The sequence below is a fragment of the Pteronotus mesoamericanus genome, unplaced genomic scaffold (assembly GCF_021234165.1).
Source record: "Pteronotus mesoamericanus isolate MK-2021 breed Mesoamerican mustached bat unplaced genomic scaffold, CSHL_Meso_final scaffold_85, whole genome shotgun sequence".
Lineage (NCBI taxonomy): Eukaryota > Metazoa > Chordata > Mammalia > Chiroptera > Mormoopidae > Pteronotus > Pteronotus mesoamericanus.
Genome location: NW_026555329.1, coordinates 7948467 through 7971165, shown reverse-complemented (window position 1 = coordinate 7971165; position 22699 = coordinate 7948467). Strand labels below are relative to the sequence as shown.

The following is a 22699-nucleotide window of genomic DNA, read 5'->3' as shown; positions in this document are numbered from 1 at the left end:
CATCCGCTACGGGGCTACTCTTCTATTTACTATCAGGTGTAAGTTAAAAGCAGAGAATAATTCATGATCTCTTGGTTTTAACTGTAATGGGTCTGTTTATATATGTAGTTGTATCCCAGACCAGAAATATTTCTGGGGAACATGAGTATATATAATGACTGAGAAAACAAAAACATCGACTAATGGTCATAAGCAACCTTAATGCAGTTTTAATCTCAGTCAAGGTTTTGGGGAGAAATCATTGCTAAAAATACCCAAAAGAGACAAAGATGTTAATTCTGAAGCATGTCAGCAGGCCTGGAATATCTGAAGAGCAGATATTATAAATGAATTATATTTGACTTATATTTTAATTGGGCCATCCTCTGAAATAGACTATACAACCTGATAGAATTTTTAGGAAAAATAAACTTTACTTCTAGATTGACGTAACATCTACTCACCATTATTTTCATTATACTGATTCTTATGTAAAAATTGGACACACAGATATTTTATAGAACCATTAAAATATTTTACTGTACTCCATTTAACACAAATCTTAAATGAGAGAGAGAATTTCAGGGCAAACTTTGATAAGGCAGAATAACTGTCAGATTTTATATGTGAATATATCAACAGTAAAGCTGTAATCACACGTGTGCCTTACCTTCTGTCATTTCTATGAGTTAATAGGGGTGGCAGGGAGTCATGTTATTGGAGTAATTCCATAGAATGAAAGCAGAATAAAAATAGGAACCTAAGTAATTTCCCTAGATTAAATTAGATGATCATTTTACTTTAATTTCTTTAAAAAGATTTTAAAACATTACAATTGCAGAACTGGAGGAACAGCTTAGAAAAATCACTTCATTAAAGTCGTAGATGAGAGTTAGGATAAGTTGTAGAAGTCCAGAGCACTTCTTCCTTTTCTGGCAAGATAGAGTGGCCAGAGGGGATAGTGTAGTAGACGGTAACCTGGATTCTGGGGCCAGTTCATGGAGGTTCAAATATGGCTGAATTTCTCCCTCCCTGGGACCTTCGGTATGTTACTTATCCCTCCATGCTTCCAGTGAGGGAGAAAGAATACTATACTTGAACCTCAGATGATGAAATAAAGTCATAACCACTTAAAATGGTACTGGGCACTTGATACATATTTGATATTATTATTTAAATGAAGACTAAGTGTTGCAGTACCTTGTAAGCAGAGATGAAGCATTTGCACTCAATTCTAAGAGCAAAGTGCAAAGGGAAAGATTTAAAGGGTCAATAAGGAATTTAATTGTTCCAGTACTGTTTGAAGAGCAATGTTCCTATATCCTTGTCCACATCCCTAAAGATTCAGAGCTCAGGGTGGGAACACAAATTGGAGGAGGTTCAGTGATTCTATGCCCTCACTGCCCAGAAATGGCAGTGGGAGGCATAGGATCTCTTCAATCTCTGTCTTGGGTGGTGTTTTGTCTGAGCTGAAGATTCTCATATTCAACTTCCCACCTGACACCACAGATTCTCTGGTTTCTCACAGAGAAGTTGAACTTAGTCTTGCTCTCAAATAACTTGTTCCTTCCACACCTGCAGATCAGTAAATCATTTATCTAATTTTTAAAAAACTTTAAAACAATTTTTTCACTGAGAATTGACTTTCAATATTATATTCATTTCAGGTATACAGCATAGTGGTTAGACATTTACATAACTTACAAAGTGATTTCCCCAAAATGTCTAGTATCCCGATACCATATGTAGTTGTTACAGCACTACTGACTATATTCCTTACACTGTACTTTACAGTCCCGTATTTATCTAATCATTTAGCCTAAAACCTGTTTTCTTTTCTTTTATATTTTTTATTTATTGTTATTTTTCTCTTATAGTTCAAATACATTTGTCTCCATTTTCCTGCCACCACTTTCTCCTGCCCCGCCCACCCCCACCTCCCTCCCTCAATCCTTCCCCACTTCGGCTTTGTCCATGGGTCCTTTATACATGTTCCTTGATTTGACCCTTCCCCCTCTTTCCCCCATTACCCCCCTCCCTCCTTCTCTCTCAGGTACTGTCAGTTTCTTTTTTCTTTCAATGTTGCTGATTATATTTTTCTTGCTTGTTTGTTTTGTTGATTAGGTTCCACTTATAGGTGAGGTCATATGGTATTTGTCTTTCACCTCCTGGCTTACTCTTCAGCCCACCCTCGCCTCCACCCAACTGATTGCAAGGAGTGCCCTCCCCAAGGAGACTGACCGGGTGCTCACCCAGTAACAGTAAGTGGGTTTGGATGTGGGCATTCAGCGCTGCTACAGAGATGGCATTTCCGAGTCCATAGCACTGACGCTCTCTGTGGCATAGCCTGGTGTTCAGTGGCTCATCTTGGAGCCTTTTTCATTTGTGTAAGTGTTTTCTTCTCACGGAGCCTAATTACCATAAGAAACCAGACTCTTCTCACATTCCTCATGGGCTCCATAGTGTGGAAAAATCGACTCCATAAATGCTTGCTTATTAATTGTTACTTCCCTTAGAAATGTGCAAAAAGTGCATTTTTAGGTCAACTATTCTTCCGTTTACCCCTGTCACCCCAAACCCGCATTTTAGCCAGCACACCTGAGCAACAATAGAGTAACATCTATTACTCAGAGATTAAAAACACTTTAAAATATTAAATTGGAGACTGTTTCCTCCCACAAATATTCAATCAAATATTACTGCCCACTGGATTCTGAAATGCAATAAACATGTCTTGCTCACCTAAATGCTGTCTCTAATAATTAGGACAATGATTTATTTTATATGGTAACACCAGAGGGACATGGCTCAACACAAATATTGGGGAGGAGAAAAAAAACCCTACAATAAAACAAAACTTATCTGTAACTTTTCTGTTTTATTTCCTTTGCCAAGAAGAAGCTGAAGCAGTTGCCCCTGAGTTGGAAGAGGAGGAAGGCCATGTAGCCTCCAAAAGCCAGAAGTTAGTGTAACAAAACAGTTGGGAGGAAGTACTAATGGAAGTGGCCAATCTGAGGCTGTGGCGATTGGAACAGGAAGGGTAGTTAGTTCTCAGACAGCTGACGGGCCAGTCCTGCCCTTGCTTTTCCTCAGGATGCCATAAGCACCCGAGGAGGGGTCCACTCTGCGCATGACGTGAAGCTACCGCTCCACCGCAGGTGTGGGAAAGCAGGAGGAGTCACTCGACAACGTCACTGTGCAGCAGGAAGAATGCCAACCCAGTAATATGCCAAGGCCTTCAGCATGAATGGGCTTTTCTTTGGGGACAGAGAGTGGTTAGGAGGCCACCGCTGTAACCGAGGTGAGAGGCTACTGTGACCTAAACTGGGGTGGTGGTAGCAGTGGAGCTGGAGTTGGAAAAAAGTGGTCTAATTCTTTATATACTTTGAAGGTACAGCCGACAGCATTTGCTAATGGTAAGATGTGAGGTATGTGCTAGAGGGATCCAGCATGACTAAAGCTTTTTATTTGAGCAAGAGAAGTGAGGCGTTGGCAAGGACGGAGATGGAGAAGGCTGTCATAGAACACATTTCAGGGGAGCTAGAAAGTTCAATGTCAGACATGTTGCCTTTGTCTGTTAGAAATCCAAGTGGAATTGTTGGGCCGGTGGTTGGACATGCAACTGTGGAGTTTGTGAGAGAGGTCCTGGTTAGAGATAAAGTTTGAAATGTATCAGCACATAGACAGCTTTTTAAGCTATGTAACTGTAGGAGATCACTGTGGGAGTGAGGGGGTGAGGACGAGATGAAGGTGGGAAACAAAACGAAACAAAAAAAATGGTCATCACTGCTATGGAGAAAAAAATAGAGAAAACTTACAGGAATTAATGGGGAAATACTATTTTAAGTAGATTAATATTATAAAATTAGAGACAATTCATTTTCCCAAGAAGAAACCAGAAATAAATGGATAAGAAGCAATAATCAATAACAAAAGACATAAAAGAATTCTCTAGAGTAGGAAAAAAATAAACAGAATTCATAAACTAGAATGGCATGCTGTATTCCAGACAAAGTGAATGAAAATGGAACCACACCCTGCAAATATTCTCAGAAAAATGTTGGCTATTGAAGATAAAGAAACCGCCCCATAGGTATCCAGGTAGAGAACATGGATGACATAAAGGAATGACTATCAAGCTACTTACGTCTTTTTCGTAAGAACACATACCAAAAGAATGTGGTCCAAGAAGTTCATCTACTCAGCCAAAGTCACGTTTTCATATAAGAATGTGTGGAAGGACTCAGAAAATACCATTTTGTCTTCTTACCAACAAACAACAAAAGGTCAAGTATATTCTTAGCTTACTGTGAAAGGCACAAGAACTGTGATGAGCAATGATAAAAGGAAATACACACACATACACACACACACACACACTCACAAACACATGGAAAGTGGGAGGAGAGAGAGATCATAAGAAGTCCAACTATTCCTGGTACTGTGACCTGAAAGAAGTTTTTTTTCCACTTAATTATATTGAAGAAGGAAGCATAAAGTATTATAAAGGACAGTATCCTTGAGCATATCTGTATATTAAATACACAATAAATTTCATAGGGCTATTCTGTTTTTTTTTAAATAATGTCATTTGAGATAGGTTTATGTTATGTTGGCAGAAACAATTTACTAGAAGTAAATTCCCCACAGGCTAATTTCTTTCTGTGTGGTTTTATTCTGTTATAGATTTTTTTAAAGTATCTTGAATAATGCACATACTAGTGGCTATCCTCACTAAATATTTTCTTCTTTAGCTGAGATATTGAAAATTTTTGAGAAATGATTTTGAGACTTTGCCCCCAAAATCTGATATTAAAATGTAATAATCAAAGTTAATAGTGAAGAGACTATTTTCTTGAGAAAACCATTGGGCCCCCAAAAAATCTTAAGTAGAAGACTTATGCTTAACTTGAAAGTTTTGTTACCCCTGGTTGGATGCACAGGTATAACAAATTATCTTCTACAACTTAGTATTATTAACCTCAATCTGTATTGTCAAAGAGAATGTCACAGCAGACATTCTAACTAAAATTATGCTAAATGTATTGTAATTGTTTAAATTTAAAATAAGGTATATTACAGCTATGTTTTTTGAAAAATTTTATTTCATCCAAATTTATACTGCTTATACTGTCATATGTGAAAATAACTTGAGTTGTCTTTGATAAGGTGTACAGCTGATTTATGTTCTATCACATGTAATGTTTGTTTTTGTTTTTCATTTTATATATACCGTTAGACCATTTCCCTTTCTGGAACATCAGAATGGGACCTTGTGAGATGAGGCTAGGGTATTAGGAGTTTGAACTGTGTTATAAACTGGCTTGGGGAAAAGGTATCTAAGTCTATCCCTCTCCCTTCAACCTAATACGCTTGGAAGAATTTGAACTTGGTCCTTGCCTGTTTGTGTTCTGGCCTTAGACTTAACAAACCTTCATTCTGCCCTTTGGTGGTCCACAATATTTATGATACCCTATTATGTGTCAGGCACTGTCCCAAGGTATCTAAGAGAAAGAGATACATGAGATAAGAAATGGCACTATGATAAGGAGTTCCAAAAAGATAGTGGATTAAGCAAGGCAGTTTATTAATCTCATGAAAAATTTAGGTAGGTTCTGCAGCTCAGCCACGTGGGATGTTGGGGATTTACTGCCCACAAAATGAGAGCTCCATTTCATGGACCAAATGGCTGCACTGGGTCTCATTTGAATTTTGCCTTCCAGCCACCGGGAAAAAAGAAAAGCAAGGGGAAGACCTCTCTTTAGGGCCCTACCTATAAGTTTCATGAGACTTCTGCTCAAATCTCATTATTAGATTTTAGTCACAGCGCAACTAATCACAAATGAGACTGTGAAATGTAGCTGTGAGCTGGATGGCCAGGTCTGGTATGACCTTCATGGGTTCCATTGCTACACGAAGAAGGAAAGAATGGATATTCTTAGGTAACCAGCAGGCTCTTTATGAAGTAGGGAACCAAATTGTCATCCTTGGCTTTAACTTGACTCTAAGCTTAGAATTACCTCTTTTAGACCTAGTCGTAATCTGCACACGAGGTATATGACCATTTTTTTCAGCCTGCCAATGCTGCCCTTCCCAGCAGCTTCAAGTGAAGAGCATTTAAGTATAAATAGTGCAGGGCTTAGAATATATTAAATATATTTGTCTATTACAAATAGATGCTATTTTTTAAAGATTTATTTATTTTTAGAGAGAAGGGGATGGAGGGAGCAAGAGAGGGAGAGAAAAATCGGTGTATGCACCCTGACTGGGGGCCAAACCTGCAACCCAGGCATGTGCCCTGACCAGGAATCGAACCAGCAACCTTTTGCCCAGCAGAATGACGCCCATCCAGCTGAGCTTCAGCAGTCAGGACTCAATAGTTACTCTTTCTAATGCTCTCACATATTCCATCCAGTAACTGCACAAGTTTGTTAAGACTAAGTCCCTCATTCTCCTATGAGCTCCTTATAGGTGAGATGTATTAACCAAACTAGAAAATGGTGTTGAGAAAAGACTCAAGTCCATAGTAAGCACCCAATAAATATCTAATATGTTTTTGTTAAATCAGTAATGGAAGTTAGAGTAAGAACTGAATCCTGAACAGAGCAAGAACACTCAATTTGATCCAATTTAAACATAAACAGAGACTATGCTATTGTTACTTTTCACTCTCTAACTGTGACAGTTATGTGCATGAACATTTGCCTTGGGAAAGTAATGTCGGAAAATTGTTTACCTCCTTGACCATTTTGTCAACCCCTCTCTTCTAAAGGAGACATTTATGTAGTCTAATAACTACACTTACTTGCAACAAAATAGAGCTTCATGTTTTCTTTCTTTATAATTTCTGTTGAAAACATATAATTTGCCTGCATTTTTGTAGAGAGAATATTGGACCTGGCCAAAACAGGATCAGTTCATCCAGTGGCCCTATATTCTCCCTCCCCTTTTTCCTGTTCCAAACATCATAAATGGGGTAAATGTCATCTACTGGGTACTTGAATAGATAGCATACATTATGATTATGTAATTATAAATCAGAGACTCTCATGAAAGGCAATACCAAATTTCTTTCCAATGAAGGAAATACCAAAGATTATTTGGTCTTGAAGTGGCAGGTAGTCTTTTTATTAGACATCAGGCAGTAGGAAGCTGTATGTGTACATCACTCACACACACACACCTGCACCCACATATAGATATAAACATATTTAAGAAATCAGCTCAGTATATATGCAAATAACTTTTTATTACACTATGAACATAAAGCAATGATAATATAGGAAATAAGAGTAGGGGAACATAATACAAATTGCATGAAATAGAAGTCATCCCAGTAGCAACAGATGTCCTGTTTGAAAGATGGTATAAATTGAAACCACGGCATATGGGAGAGAAGGTGCCTATGAAAGTTGAAACAAAAAACCAGCCAAACATATAAAATTGAATTTAAGTCATTATTTTTTGTTCTTTATGTTCATGTGGATTCGTAGGGAAGATAATGGAGCTGGGGAAGAGTAAGTAATCTCTTCTTTTCTTTGTGATCATTTATCTTTAGAATTCGCCCAAATTTTCATAGACTCAATGACTGATTAATTTTTGACAATGAAAATGGGAACAAAGAAGAATTGTAAATACTATGTAACATGCACGAATCGATAGAAAGGGTTTTGTTTTGTTCAAATTAGCTCCCTAGGGGCTAATATGAACATATTCTAGGTATTAATTTAGCTTAAGTGGCTCCCACAGAAACTGTTTTGGTTTCTATGGAGATTTTTGCTCTGGTTTACTGATATATAACAGTTTCCTCACCTTTTCATTTCCTGAAATAGCACCAAGTACAGTATCTAAATTTTGACTAATATAAATCAAAGCACATGCTTTCCTTTCAGTAAAGTCCTCTATTTCAACACGTGTGCAGCATTTTCCTTTTTAATGCATTAGACATCTGTTATTGCTAATGGGGATAAAATGTCACATGTTAAAAACAATAAAAGTTATTAAAAACAGTGCAGGTTTTAAATATTTTGAAATTATGTTAGAAATGTAATTGTTTTTTCTTTTGGTGTATGGCAGCTTTCAAACCATGAGTACGAAAACTATGTGAAGACAAATGCATGTGAGTATGTGAATATGAATATGTACAGCTTTTTGAGAATACACTCTCAGGTTCTAATGTATCCTTTTAAAAAATAAAGATTAGATGTTACACAATCTCTGTGTACCTTCACACACACACAGGGGTGCATGCACATGCACCCACACAAGCACACTACACACACTGTAAGCCCCATTGGGCTAAATAGGAAGCAAAACTGTGGTACTCATTGTTTAAAAATCACAATTTTCTTTAGAAATTTAAAGTGTATTCCTGAGCAGTCAATAAATGTCTTAGCATTAGGATAGTTTACTGTGCCTGTTTTCATTACATATGTGTTTGTGTGTGTGTGTGTGTGTGTGTATGTATGTGTGTATAAGGTACAGGTGAGCTCAGCCGTGTTTAAGAAGGAAAACCTTACATTGTTAAAATGTCATTTCATTGTTAATGAAACTAAAGTGCATATTTTCTAAGTAATTTTCCTTTTAATTTTTAACTCCCTGTATTTAATGGTAAATTTAATCATTATCTCTCTAATTAATTTCAACTTTTGGGGCAGAGGGAGGGGAACTGCCAGAATACTTGCTTTACTGAAGATAAATTTAGAAATAAAAATCAGTATTTTCCCCAAACCCAGTTATTTCATTTAGATGAAACAATACAAAAGCTCTGAAGCTAATGAAGGGTGTTATGTATCATGACACTAGATATTCTTGCAGGGAGAGAAGGCAATAACTGGAAGGATTCGGAAGAAAGGCCTCTAGGGTGCTATTATGTTCTCCTAGAATCCAAAGAAATTACAGAATATCAGTTAGAAGCATGTTAACATACCCAATTACCATGTTTTGGAGTCAAGAGTTCTCACCTGAGCAATAGCATCCTGCCATCCGACTTAGAGTACAACTCACAATTTGTATTGTTGCTATTTTTAATTTCAAATAATTCATTTTCTTCATTTTTTGTGGTGATAACATTTAAGATCTATTAGCAACTTTCAAGTATGTGACACAATATTGTTAACCATAGTCACCATGCTTTACATTAGACTCTCAGAACTTACTCATCTTATAACTAGAAGTTTGTGCCCTTTAACTCATATCTCCCCATATCCTCTACTCAGCCCCTGGCAACCACCCTTCTACTTCATTTCTATAAGCTGGGCATTTTTAGATTCCACATAAAAGTGAGAACATACCATATTTCTCATTCTCTGTATGACTTATTTCACTTAGCATAATGCCCTCAAAGTCTATCCATGTTGTTGCAAAAAGGCAGGATTTTCTTGTTTATATGGCTTAATACTTCATTGTATGCATATTCCATGTTTTCTTTATCCATTCATTTATCGATAAACAATAGGTTGTTTTCATGCCTTGGGTATCGTGAATAATACTGCAATGAATGTGGTGGGGCCACAGATATCTCTCCCAGATACTGATTTCCTTCAGGTATTCATTTCAACCCAGAAGTGAAATTGATGGACCATATCATAGTTTTATTTTAATTTTTGGATGAACTTCCATAGTATTTATCATAGTGGCTATACCAATTTATATTCCTACCCACAGTGCATAAGGGCTCCCCTTTCTTCACATCCTCACCAACACTTCTCTCTCATCCTTTCTATGACAGACATTCCAACAGGTGTGAGGTGATACTTCATTGTGGTTTTGATTTGCATCTCTATGATGATTAGTGATGTCGAGCATCTTTTCATGTATCTATTGGTCATTTGTATGTTGTTTTTGGAAAAATGTCTATTCAGATCCTTAGCCCATTTTTGAATCAGATAATTTTTGTTTTTTGCTATTGAGTTGTATGAGTTCCTTATATATTTTGGGTATTAACCCCTTATCAGATAGATGGTTTACAAATATTTTCTCCCATTTCATAGGTTGCCTTTTCATTTTGTTGGCAGTTTCTTCCGCTGTGTCCTAAAGCTTTTTAGTTTGACGTAGTCCCACTTTCTTTAAAATAATTTTATTATTTTTCTGAGCAAAAGGGGATGGTAGAAAACTGAAAAAATACAAACAAGTACTAAAATGACCAGTTCTCCTATAGCATATATAAAATGAACATTTATATTTATAGATATAAAGATATGTATACTTACCCATATATACTGACACACATTCCTATATATAACAAAAATGAAATCATGCCTTACATATTGCTTTATAAAATAATTTTTTACATATCATTTATTGAAATCATCTTTCCACAGCACAAACTATATTGTACATCATCCTTTTAACACCTGCAACAATTTAAAATGAAAGCTCACATTTTTAGGCATCTAGGGTATTTTCTATATTTTGATATTATAAACAAGACAGATACATATTTTGTAGTCTGATCTTTGTCCACAGCCTTGATTATTTCCTTAGGCTAAATTCCTACCAGTGAAATTTCTGTAAGCAAGTTGTAAGAATCCACAAAATGTGCTAATGTTGTAAAATATGGCTTAGATCTTCCCAACCGGAGCTAAGGTTCAGAGAGTCTTCTTGAGTCCTTTCTAACTTCTTTCTTGATATGGTAAATTACCTAAACTTCACATACTCTTGAATCTCTCCTAGAGGAAGGAGCTCTGCTCCGAGGGAAAATGCTGTTTTTCTCATTGAGTCAGTGACCCTCATCTAATCAATGAGTGTTCTGAAGGTTTCCTGAATGGCAATTCCAGACACTTTCTTTTCTACAATTGACTGGCTGCTGGTCCTAGTAATTATATTCAGGCCTGATATACTTATGTGGGGCTCATACTAAATCAAGGACTGGAGTAATTTTGGAGCTTGTTTTCAATGTATACAAAAATGCTGATACTTAAATTTTGGTGACAAAAAAATGGGAATGTTCAACAATCATTAATGTTATGACATATGTAAAGTTCAAGAAAGGGATGCTTCTTAGTAAAACAGAGTGAAAGTACCCAAATATGGAGGAAAAGGAAGAAAATAAAACCTCAAGGTTTGAGCTATGAGTAAAAAAATTTACATAGGTACCATCCATACTAAAATACATGTGAAGCTATTCTGATGGAAATACTTTTACATGTATGCATGTTTGCATGTATGTGAATCATACAATGGAGGGAGGGATTATAAATACAAAAGGAGAAACTCTGAGGTGTCCAGAGTAAGGACCCGAAGCACAGATTGAGGTATGTGCATATTTTCATGTGTGTGTAATTTGGGAAGATTTTCGTTGTTTTGTTGTGCGATGCTTTGAGTTCTGGGCATTTTTCAGCCTGTTTCAGGTTAAATTTAGATGCAGTTGGTTGAACTTGATGAAACGTAGTACACTAATAAGGCTATGAAATTTAATTTGTGGTTGTGTCAACTTGAAATGACGTGGTATACAATATACATATATTTTAACTGAGCTCATCTCTCTAATTGTCATAGGCTTTGGTGAGATTAGGCAAATGAACAGTGATGAAAGAAATGGTGTGGCATGTTCAATAAGATCTACAATTAAAGAAACCACTACTTGTCATGTGCTCATTAACTGTAGTCACCACATTTTTTTTGGTCAAAAATATAAACCCATGGTGAGACTATTTGAAATTGGGTATGTTTCCCAAGGCAGAAAAATTTTAATAAATTTCAGAAGGTCCTTTACCATCAACCCTCAAGCCACTTAAAATTGAATCAAAGCATTGGAAAGGAAGAAGGGATTTAATAATGATTCTTTTAACTTTCTATGCAGGGAGGAAAAAATGATCATAATAGTAGATATGAAAAAATTATCCACTTTTTAATTATGAGAATTTATGTATAAGTTAAGGCAAACTTTATCTTTTCAAAAGCTGATATTTAAATTGCAAATAAATCTAGGCCAAAGAGTACACTGCTTTTCAGAGATTTTGTGTAAACCCGGTAATGTCAGAATGAAAACAAAAATCTGTGTGCATACAGAGGACAAGGCCAGGTAACCAAAGGTGTTCAAGAATGCACTTTGGGATTCAGCTTCTCTCTCTGCTGCTCCTAGAAGGCACCTGTTCTGTTTTCGGCCCTGATTCCCTTCTGTCGGAGGCAGTAACAGCCACTTAAGCTTCCTGGGTGCCCAAGGACTCTTCCGTTCTTTGGGAACCTGAAACACAGCATGACCCGGCTACCCATTCCCAGTTAACTGGGATGAGTGGGTTCTTAGACTACATGTTAGCCTAGATCAGCAATTTTCAACTGGTGGGCCTCAAGAATTTTTAAAACATGCAATACCTTACCATTTAGTAAAGGACACTGACCTCTTTTCCCTTAGGTTGTCAAAAAAAAATGTCAACAGCCAACCCAACAATAAGCATCCACCTGGTGTGGATGCCCTGTCTTGAACCATAAATATATTGGTCATGTAATAAGGTTGCATCTTCTTGGTCATGTAATGTAATAAGCTTGTGTCTGATTGGTTAGTACAACAATTCCTTATATACAAGTATAGGCACCTGATTCTTTAAAAAGTCACTTTGGAACATGAGAGTAGGTGATTACTATTATTACTTTTTTGTGAATCTATCAAAATTTTACCTATTTTTTGTCATATCGGCAAAAAATATATTTTTGGAGTGCCACAATTTTAGTAATTAGTTTATGTGTGCCATGAAATGAAAAAAATTGCTGGCCTAATTCAATGCTTAGCAACTGAAGCAATCCTACTTGTCACTTACTATCACCAACACCTTAGCTTTCAAGATGAATTTGCTCAAATATAAATTCTCAGAGGATTTACCAACTGAAATGTCACTTTTTCATACACAGAGCTTTATATACAAATTTTAGAGATTATTTTAGGAATGTAGGGTTTACAGTAACCTTCCTTGCCGACTGAATATTGTGATTGCATATGTCATAGATCAGAAGTCATACCTTTAAATATCTATGTTTTAAAAACATAATTAAACAAAAATACATTATTAGGACAGCAGATTAAATTGGCCACAAATGCCATGCTGTTTAAGACTGATTTTATTTAAGAGAAGTGGGACAGTCTAATGAACATCACTTGTGTGTGTGTTTTTATGAGCCTTCTAAATGGCTGAATTATCGTTTTGCTATATATATAGAAGTTCGACACTGAACTAGCAGAAACAGCAATAACAACATTGGCTTAATATTTACTTTGTGTGAAGTACTGTATGAAGCACTTTATAGGACCTCTTCTGATATTTTAAGTAACCCTGTGTTGATTATTTCCATTTTGCAGATCAGGGTAGGTAGTGAAGCCCAGATGTTTTAAGTGAGTTGTCTAATTTAGTAAGGAGGAGAATTAAGATGCGAAGCTTCTCCAACACTACAAATCCATACTTGAGAATGCATTTTGCCAAGGATGTCAGCATGGATGGATCTTGAGACTATCATATTAAGTGAAAAAAGTCAGAAAAAGTTAAGAACCATATGATTTCACTCATATGTGGGATATAAAACTGAAAGCAACAAGTGAACAAATATGAAAAACAAACAAAAACTCTTAGACACAGACAGCAGTATGGTGGTTACCAGAGGAAAGAGGGTTGGGGTGTAATGAAGGGTAAAGGGGGTCAAATATATGGTGAGAGAAGGAGACTTGATTGTGGTGATGGACACACTATGCAATATACACATGATGTATCATAGAAATGTACACTTGAAACCTATATTATGAACCAATGTCACCCCAATAAATTTAATTTTAAAAAACATCAGCATGATCCAAGGGACCCAGAGTCAGATACTCATTGCTTGGCTATGTCCTTTAGGGGTTGAGTCCTGATTTTTATTTCGGGATCCACAGAGTGCCATGCACAAAACTTGGTTTCATGTTTATGAAACACTTGGAGAAAAATTGTAGAACATGACATAAATCAAATGTATGTGAATGACTCCCTAAAATGAATGATAATTTACATTTATAGGTTCAAAGTCATGTTGCAAGAATTATCTGATGCTTTTGCTTTTTATTTTGTATTTATTATAGATGACAGGACATTGCAAAGATGGTACAGAAAGGTTTGTGTTTCTTTCACTCAGTTTCCTCCACTAGTTACTTCTTACATATTACAGTACAATATCAAAGCTGGGAATTGACATTGGTGTGAAAAGACATAGTTCTACACCATTCTATCACATATGTAGGTTAGCGCAACCACCATTGCAACTACAATACAAAATTGTTTCATCAGGAATTATCTAATTTGAACAAATGCACATTCAGTTGGAAAACATATACTTAAACATGATGTCTGGGCTGCTTAAAAATAGAACTCCTATGAATGAATTCAGATCATTATTTTCAGATTTAAAGGAACTTACCTACCATTTGTTTTTTTATACATATGCTATTACAGAAGCAGGTTAAATAAGGGAGTTTTCATCTCTGTGTTCATCAGTTGGGGGTGTATTGTTCCACTTAGAAAGATGCACATACGAGGTCTTAAATGCTTGCAGTCAGGTATTCTAGACATAAAAAATATTGGGGGATAAAAAATTCTATTTTATTTTTTCAGTTTATTTAAAAGCATTATATAACAAGTCCTCATCTTTATATAGTATTTTATGTCTTCACCTATTACCATTGGTGGTAAAGGTGATGACTTGTTCATAGTCTTCATTGCCATCAAATTGGAAGGCATATAACAATGATGATAATGATGGTGATGTGTATTCTCATAGCGGTTACCATTTATTGAGGGCTCACTATACACTATTTATTCTGCACACATATTTCAGTCAATCCTCATAAAAGCCCTACCAGATGAACATTATTATCCCTGTTTTAAAGATGAAGAAACTGAGGGTCAACAAGGTTAAGTAACTTGTACCAGCTTCCATTGCATTATGTGATGTGATTCAGACGCACTTCTGACAAATTCCAAGGCTTGTGTTTATAAGCCTGTGGTCATCAAAAGAAAGTCTTGGCCTCAAAATATCCATAGATGGTAACTTCAAGGCTTCTTTAAAAACTTCCACCAGTAGCCCTTCGTCCCAGTTTTTTTTCTCCACAGAGACTATATTCCTCTGGTGTAAGAGAAGCCCATGCCTATGTATTTGAGGTCCTCAGTAAAGATAATGAATACTCATTTTCACATCATTTCTGCTTAGATATAATCACATAATCATTTACAAGTAACCTCAGACCCTAAGAATTTGGGCTCTAAAATTCTTCACTGGGCATAAATCTTAGCTTCACTCTTTATTGGCCGATTGAGCATGGGAAGTCATTTAACTTCTCTATTCCACAATGTCCTCATCATTATGAAGCTGATAATATGAAGATAATAATATATTCTAAAATTATTATGAGACCATTAATATAATAGTTATGTAAATAACGAAGCACAGCATTTAGAACATGTGCTTTAATGTAAGCACTACAGTATCTATATATTATTATAGATATTACTACTATTATTACTTCATTCAAAATGAGTAATCCAATTACTGGTTGTTCTCCCAGATCCCATTTCTAGTTTCCTCAACAATTTCACTATAGGATTAAATTATTAAATATTTTACTAAATTATAGGACTAAATATAGTTCAAGATCTGAGCGGTAACAAATATAGCTTGTGATTTCATTAAGTTTTTTTTTTTAGGATTTTATTTTATTTTTATTCGGACAGTATTATTCTTGATTTCATACATTTTTGTTATGTGAATTCATTTTCTGTTTCCTATATTTACTAACCAAATTGCTTAATTGACCATAATCTATCCCTTAGATATATGGAGGACTCCCAAACTTTATTTCTTGCCCCTCAAGAGCCAATAAAAAGCCATAATATGGTTGTGATGCTAGTAAACAAGTGGAGATAGGTGACGAAATGATAGTGAAATCAGGCTTGTTCATTCATGTGTATATATTCAACAAGTGTTTATTTCACATTTGCTATTTTTCAGGCACGGGTCTATAATGTTCCGTCTGAGCTACTACTTTATCTTATTTTCCTCCGTTTTGTCCTAACAATATGGAACGCTTCACGAATTTGCCTATCATCCTGGCGCAGGGACCATGCTAACCTTCTCTGTATCGTTCCAGTTTTAGTATGTGTGCTGCCGAAGCGAGCACTCATTAAGTTTTGAAGTCACAAAATTATCTACAGCAAAATAATTGTGTAATCCATTCATTAATTCAAACATGTTTATGTTCACCAACTCTTTCATCTATTTTCAAATTTCATAGACATTTCTTTCCCTTATGAAGACTGGATAGCATAAAGAGCTGTCTTTAATAGCTGCTTTGTGGTCATTTACATTTGCTCACTGCAGGTGGAAATCTCCTTCATAGAGCCCTAAATAAAAAGCTGTAAAATTTGGCCTTTGAGGGAGCCAGGCCATACCAGCCTTTTATATGATTTATCATCCACAGTGTGTTAAGGTGCTTTTGATCTTTAAAGGCAGTATCTTTCAAGGTTATGTGCTACTTATATGTGACCATTGGTCCTCCTTAGGAATCTCAGTATCATGCTGATTTTAATGACTGATTCAATTTGTAAGATGGTAGACTGATGACTCAATTTAATTGAGACTCTAGATCCTCTTGAAAGCCAGTTGGGAAGATCAAATGAAAGAAAGTATGTAAATGGTGCTTTAAAAACAACAAAGAACTGAGTAACCTAAGATATTTTATTAAAATAATTTATATAATATTCATCGAACTCTTGACTTCACTAAATATTAAAGTTTCTTTGCCTTGTACAAGATTAAGGGTAGAATTCTACCAAATATTAGCCATAGTGTTTTAAATTACATTTGTACTGTTCTTTGCATTTTGTTAGATTCCTTACACTTCTTTACAGAATGTATTTTGAGCACAGAACTAAAAATTCGGTGTCACAGAGAAAGTTGTGGTAATTTATAAGCTTTGGTTTCTAGAGACTTGAAGAAGTTTTTCCATCTCTCTGGTATTTTGTTCCTGTCAGTTTGCATTGCTTCTTTCCTTCCCTTCTCCTCCTCCGCCAGGTTTGGTTTTGAGCTTTGGATTCAAAGAAACCCCAAAGTCAAAACAAAATGGTCAGAACTGCTGACTCTTGTTTTGTAGCCTTTTTAAGTTCAGCATTCACAGGAAGAGAGGGCACTGACCAGAAACAGGGCCTTACTTCACCCAAAATGTTTGGAAAACTCAGGAACCTTGGAATGAACTTGGGCCAAGATATAGATATATACCAAAACTTCAACACTTTTCAAACTCACTCACTTAAATATAATTTAATGAAATATCACCCTATAAAGGTAGATTTTGTACTTAACATTTATTATTAATATGGCAGCTTTTTTCATGAAAATTAAGTAATCTAATTTATATTTTGTAATAAATAGAATCTCTTGGTTTTTAAAGTGGCTGGTACATTTTGGAACCTCACTTGTAAAATGTACTTATGTATCTTAATTACTTTTGAAATTTTTGAAGATTTGTAATTGCACAAAATAAAATTATACTAAACTGTGTTTATTGAGTTTCAGCTCAGAAGTTTTATGCCATGTTATAAATCTTCTACAATATAGTTTTATAATGAAATGCTGACAAATGCAATAATAAACACCAATCCAAGTGTCTTAATTGTATGTTCATGCAGGAATTATGCATACTACCATAATACTTGGGTCAATTTCCAGTGCTCATTTTGCCAAAATCTGTTTTCACACTGGGCAACTATAAGAGATGATCAGCCTGAGGGATTGCCTGCTGATGGCAAAGCCTTCTGATTATTTTTAGTTTCCTTGGAAAGCCTGATTATGTCTTTCAAATATGATTTCATTTAGATCTTTTTTTGGTTTACATGTCTGAATACTAATAGTAACCTGATAGTTATGGGGAACTTAGTTTGAGACCAAAAGGCAGTTTTCAGTCAGCAAAGAGTGTAAAAATAAATTGACTTTAAGCAACAGCTAAAATGGTACATTCCAAGTGTCCAAATAACTTTAAGATTTCAAAAACTAATTACTACAATTTTTGAGAAGTAAACACAATTAGGTTTTTTTTTTTCAGCTGGTAGAAGGTGTTAGAAAACCAATGTCTGCTGATATTTCTAATAATGTTGGTTTAGGAGGTAATAAAGAATAAAGCAATTCAACATATGTTGTGTTATATACTAAAAGCAATGCATTAAAAAGTACACTGAGTTTATGGATCTGACAGGGGAAAAATTAAAAGTATCATGTTGCTTAAAAAAGTTGAATGTCAAGATATGGAGGTGCAGTAGATTCATGTTTGAAATATAGATCGTTTTGTCTTATCTCTAGGGATAATTTGGTGTAAGGGGAGAAAAGTCTATCCATTCCTTTGTGTTTCTGATTCTTATTTGTCTTCACATTATTCAAAAAATGCCTTAAGGGACTTTACATTTTAGCTTCCATACATTAAAAAAAAAAAAAAACTTACAGAGAACAGAGCATTTATGAGCTGTAACAGTTAAGAGATGTGGACACCATTCTACTAATAATAGGGAAATAGCTTTTTATTTGGAAATTCTTCAAGTGTTAGTTACTATGCGGAAGAGGTATTCACTCCAGGATATTATGTTCTTACTAAGGAAATAACAGAATGGTTCTGAATATGAAAAGAGGCTTAAGGATGGTGGTTGTATTTACTCTACAGAACCCAGTGATTTTTGAGGTCCTTTTTTTAAAATTGTAACTTTAAAAATTGATTCTTTCAACAAAATATTAATGATTCCTAGAGTTGAACCATTTTTTACTTATTTTAAACTTGCAGACTTTTTAATAAGTCATGTTTAGGTTTTAGGACTTTAAGTGGGAGAAGAATAGACATTTCCACAGTCTCTTTCAGTTTTGAGCCCATTCACACTGTATGTAAAATGTCAACACAGTTTTAGTTGAATAAATGAATAAGGGGATAAACATGAGGGAAAGATGGAGCCACTAGCACTCTATAAATTGGGAAGCACAACACTATTTGATGATGAAATCAGAAATAATTATTTTACTTTAACCTATCAAAATGAGTAATTTAAAATTTATCTTTAAAAATACAAATATGTTAGTCTTAGTAGCTAAAATATTATCTAGAAATAGAAAATACAATGAGTGATTTTACTTTAAAAAACTATATAGGGGCCATTGTCCAAATTTCAGTCTATTTAATGAAGGTACCAGAGATTTTTTTTTTAAAGTGTGGTTTTGTTGTTTGGTTTATGCTAGTTACATTTTTTTTTCTTTTACCTGTTTAACCTGATGATCTTCCAGTAGATGTAGAAAAAAAATCCCGGTGAAAAGGTGCAGTCAAAGTAAGAAGTCATCTTTGGGAGGGTGGTCATTTCAGAACTAATCCAGTTCCTATAGATAGGAGAATTTTGGAAAAGTTTTACAAGGTATCTGAGAGACAGGCACATCTCTTCGATGCCAGCAGGAGAGAGTGTGAACTGGCAGGACCTACCTGGGACGCAATCTGGCCATTTGTAGTCACAAACTTAAATGTTTATTTGATGCAGAAATTTCACTTCTACGTAATATTAGGAAATTATCATAGGCAGAGCTTTATAAGAACGGTTTTTGCATCATTATTTATTTATTTTTTAAATCTACCTTAGTTATGCACACTGGTAAAGGATCGGAGTTAAGTTGTGAAACATCAGTGTGACAAAATACAATAATCAAATTACGTTTGGATCATATTTAAAGTCAAAGGAAAAATGATCATTCCATAACGCCGAGTGGAAAAAGATCAGTACTCAAAAGTGTCCCAAACTTGCTAAACATATTGAATATTTACCTGTATAGAGAGAGAGAAAAAAAAAAGACTAGAAGGAAATATGTAAAAATGCTGTAACATGGAATGATTTAAATTTTATTTCTTTTTTTAACCTTTGTTTTCCCAACTTTCTAGGATGAGTATATATTACTTCTTAACATAATGAATTACACTTCTAGAAGTATGATAGGCGTGTGTCGGGGGTGGGGCAAGGCACGGGGAGGGGGCAGGAAGGAGCAAAATAAAGTGCTGGAAGCCCGCTTCATCCTCTGGGATTACTGAATTTACAGTAAGATTGGCACTATTCACTCCTGTTCCTCTCCTCACCGATCTCCGTCTGAAGACCCCCCAGTTCAGGTTTAGCAGGACCCCCCAAAGGAAGAAGTGGGGAATTGAAGAGGGTCCAAACAGGAGTCGGCCCCCTAGCATGGTCCTGCTGCAAACCTCATCTCCAATACACATATTTTTGCACAGCAGAGGACCGCATCACCTCCTCTGACTTTTATCTTCGTCTGTCCCTGGATTCGAGTAGACAGAAAGCTGTCTTCGCTACTTTAAAAAGTGCGCGCGCAGGCGACGCGGCGCCAGGGAAGACCCGCCCTTCCTCCGGCGGAGGACGGGGCAGCACCGCCCGCGAAGAAAGCTCCGGGCAAGAAAGCCCCCCGGCACGCCTCTGGCGCTTGGGCAGGGGCTGCCCACCCCCACCATCGAGTGAAAGCCTCGAGCTCCTGAAGGGACCCCAACAGGGTTGCTCGTTCTGCGCGTAGAAAGAGGGAAGTTGAGCGCCAGGGAGGAAAGAATGGTGCGAGGTCGCCTGTCCTCTCTACTCCCCTCCCTTCCCCATCTTCTTTCTCTCCACGAGCCTGAACGACCAGACAGGAGACAGAGCCCCTGGCCTCCCGGAGACCCCTACCCGGCGCCCATCCAGGGTCTTGGCTCCGTATCTGCCCAACGGCGCAGGCCTGAGCGGAGCGCCTCCCGGGGATGGCGCAGCAGACTCTTGAGGCTCAGAAGAGGTCTATTTTTAATTTCTCATTTTTTAGAAAGGTAAGGAAGAGAGACTGGACTTTATAGCAGCCCCGAAGTCTGCCCTATGCGGAAAGGATTAGCTTCCCACCCACCGGCCGGCAGAAATCGCTTCTCAGTATGCGCCTCGACGGCCTCGCTGGCTCTCGGGGGTTTTGACAGGCGCCGCCCGCCCGCCGCTGCCCAACACACTCCAAGGAGAGCGGTCGCGTATACATTAACTCTGCGAGGACTGCGGGCATTTTACAATTCCGAGCCGAGCTCCGGAAGGCCAGAAGTTCCGCCTTGGAGCGTCCCTCCAGGCCTTCCAGCCGCACCCATTGCCGCGTCCTGAAACACCCCAAGCCTGTACGCGCCCCGGCGAGGAGAAGGCAGCCGCGTCCATCCCCTATCGGCTCAGCAGGTTTCCATTTTCTTGCAACTCTCCAAGAGCTCGGTCATGAAGGAAATGTAGACAATGGCCAGGCGTAGCGTTTCGATCCGGGACAGCCTTTTCTCGTACGCAAAAGTGGGCACCTTCCTCCGAAGCTGGTCGAAAGCCTCGTTGAGATTGAACATCCGCTTCCTTTCGCGGACGTTCGCTGCCTGGCGCTGGGCATAGGTGATCACCCTTTTCCTCTTGGGACGGCCCAGCAGGGAGGCGCCTCTTCCATGCTCCTCTTCCTCCTCCTCCCCCTCGTCTACTTCACCTTCCTCTTCTGGATCCTCCTCCTCAAAGCGCCCCAGACTCCTGGGTCTTCCCTCTTGGAGCACAAGGCCTCGGTCCCCAAAGGGGACCCCGGGCGCGAAGTCGCAGAGGAGAGGGTGCCCCGGGGAGGCGAGGGACAGGTCTGCGACGAAGTCCAGCACGGTGGCGTCCACACAGCTCTCCGGATAGACCGCCATCGCGTCCTTTTGGTCCTGTGTCTCATCGGTTTCTCGCAGGGAGGGGCGAGACTGGCGATTGGCCTCCTAACGGTCCTGAATATGATGCGATAGCATCAACCAAGGGCCAGGGAACGTTAATATTTATAACTAAGCTGATAAAAAGATTAGTCGCACCGATAAGGAAGTCTCTGACGACGTCTGTCCTCTCGAAACTGATGGAAGGAGACAAGCGTGAGCATGCCTGGAAGATTCATAGAGACAGGCCTCCAATTCTGAGATCCATTTCGCTGCGCCACCTGGGACAGTTCCTTCTTGGCAACTACCCCGAGCTCTTACCTGCTGTGCTTTTTGTGCCTTTCCTCACCCCGCGGCCAACTAATATTCTTCAGGCTCCTTATCCCATGTAGTTCTTTAATTTAGGTTTGGCTTTTTCTAAACGAGGATGTTTTCCACCTCTCTGGCTTCTCCTTGGCTTCCGACTCGGAGTTTTGAATCTTGCCATCCGACGCTGCCAGAGTGTGAAACAAGTGCATGTGCTTTTAATGATGTCCTAAGGAGGGGCCTGGTCTGCCGGGGGTCGAGGAGGGCTGTTTGTCTGGTATCCCAGTGCAGCAGCTACTGAAAGGCAAGATCTTCCATTAGCTTAAGTAAGCACGGTTGAGGGGCCCAGGGCGCATTCCCCAGTGTCGCTGTTGGAACCGGCTTTCACCTTCCAGGGCATTGTAAACATTTCTCCTGCTGCGTTACAAACCCTGACTTCTAAAGTCTGTTTTGTCGTAAGCAGCCTAACAATTCAGATACTTGACTTTCCTTCCCCTGCCCTTATCTCCTATTCACGTAAAGTAGAGGATTTTACTTCGAGGGCAAAAGTTACGATGGCAATAAATTGAAAAGGGGAGGCTCAGCGTATTTTCTCAGAGCTTGCTCTAGTGAATAATCCCAGCCTGTGGGGTGGAGGGGCGCAAAGCAAACCCTTCCCACCTCCCCCAAAACAACTTCAATATCTTTTCAAAAATGTGATTTACCCGTTGGTAAATCCATGGGTCCATC

General features: G+C 37.7%; 1 protein-coding gene and 1 non-coding gene across 2 annotated transcripts; both read right to left on the bottom strand.

Moving 5' to 3' along the window:
- Positions 1-16007: 16007 nt before the first annotated feature.
- LOC129063624 (U6 spliceosomal RNA) lies at positions 16008-16114 on the bottom strand. The gene has a single exon (XR_008528392.1). It is a non-coding gene; the product is annotated as a U6 spliceosomal RNA (small nuclear RNA).
- A 5064-nt stretch (positions 16115-21178) lies between these two features.
- FERD3L (Fer3 like bHLH transcription factor) lies at positions 21179-21667 on the bottom strand. Its single transcript, XM_054564057.1, has one exon. The coding sequence runs from the start codon at positions 21665-21667 to the stop codon at positions 21179-21181; it is 489 nt and encodes a 162-aa protein (XP_054420032.1).
- Positions 21668-22699: the final 1032 nt, after the last annotated feature.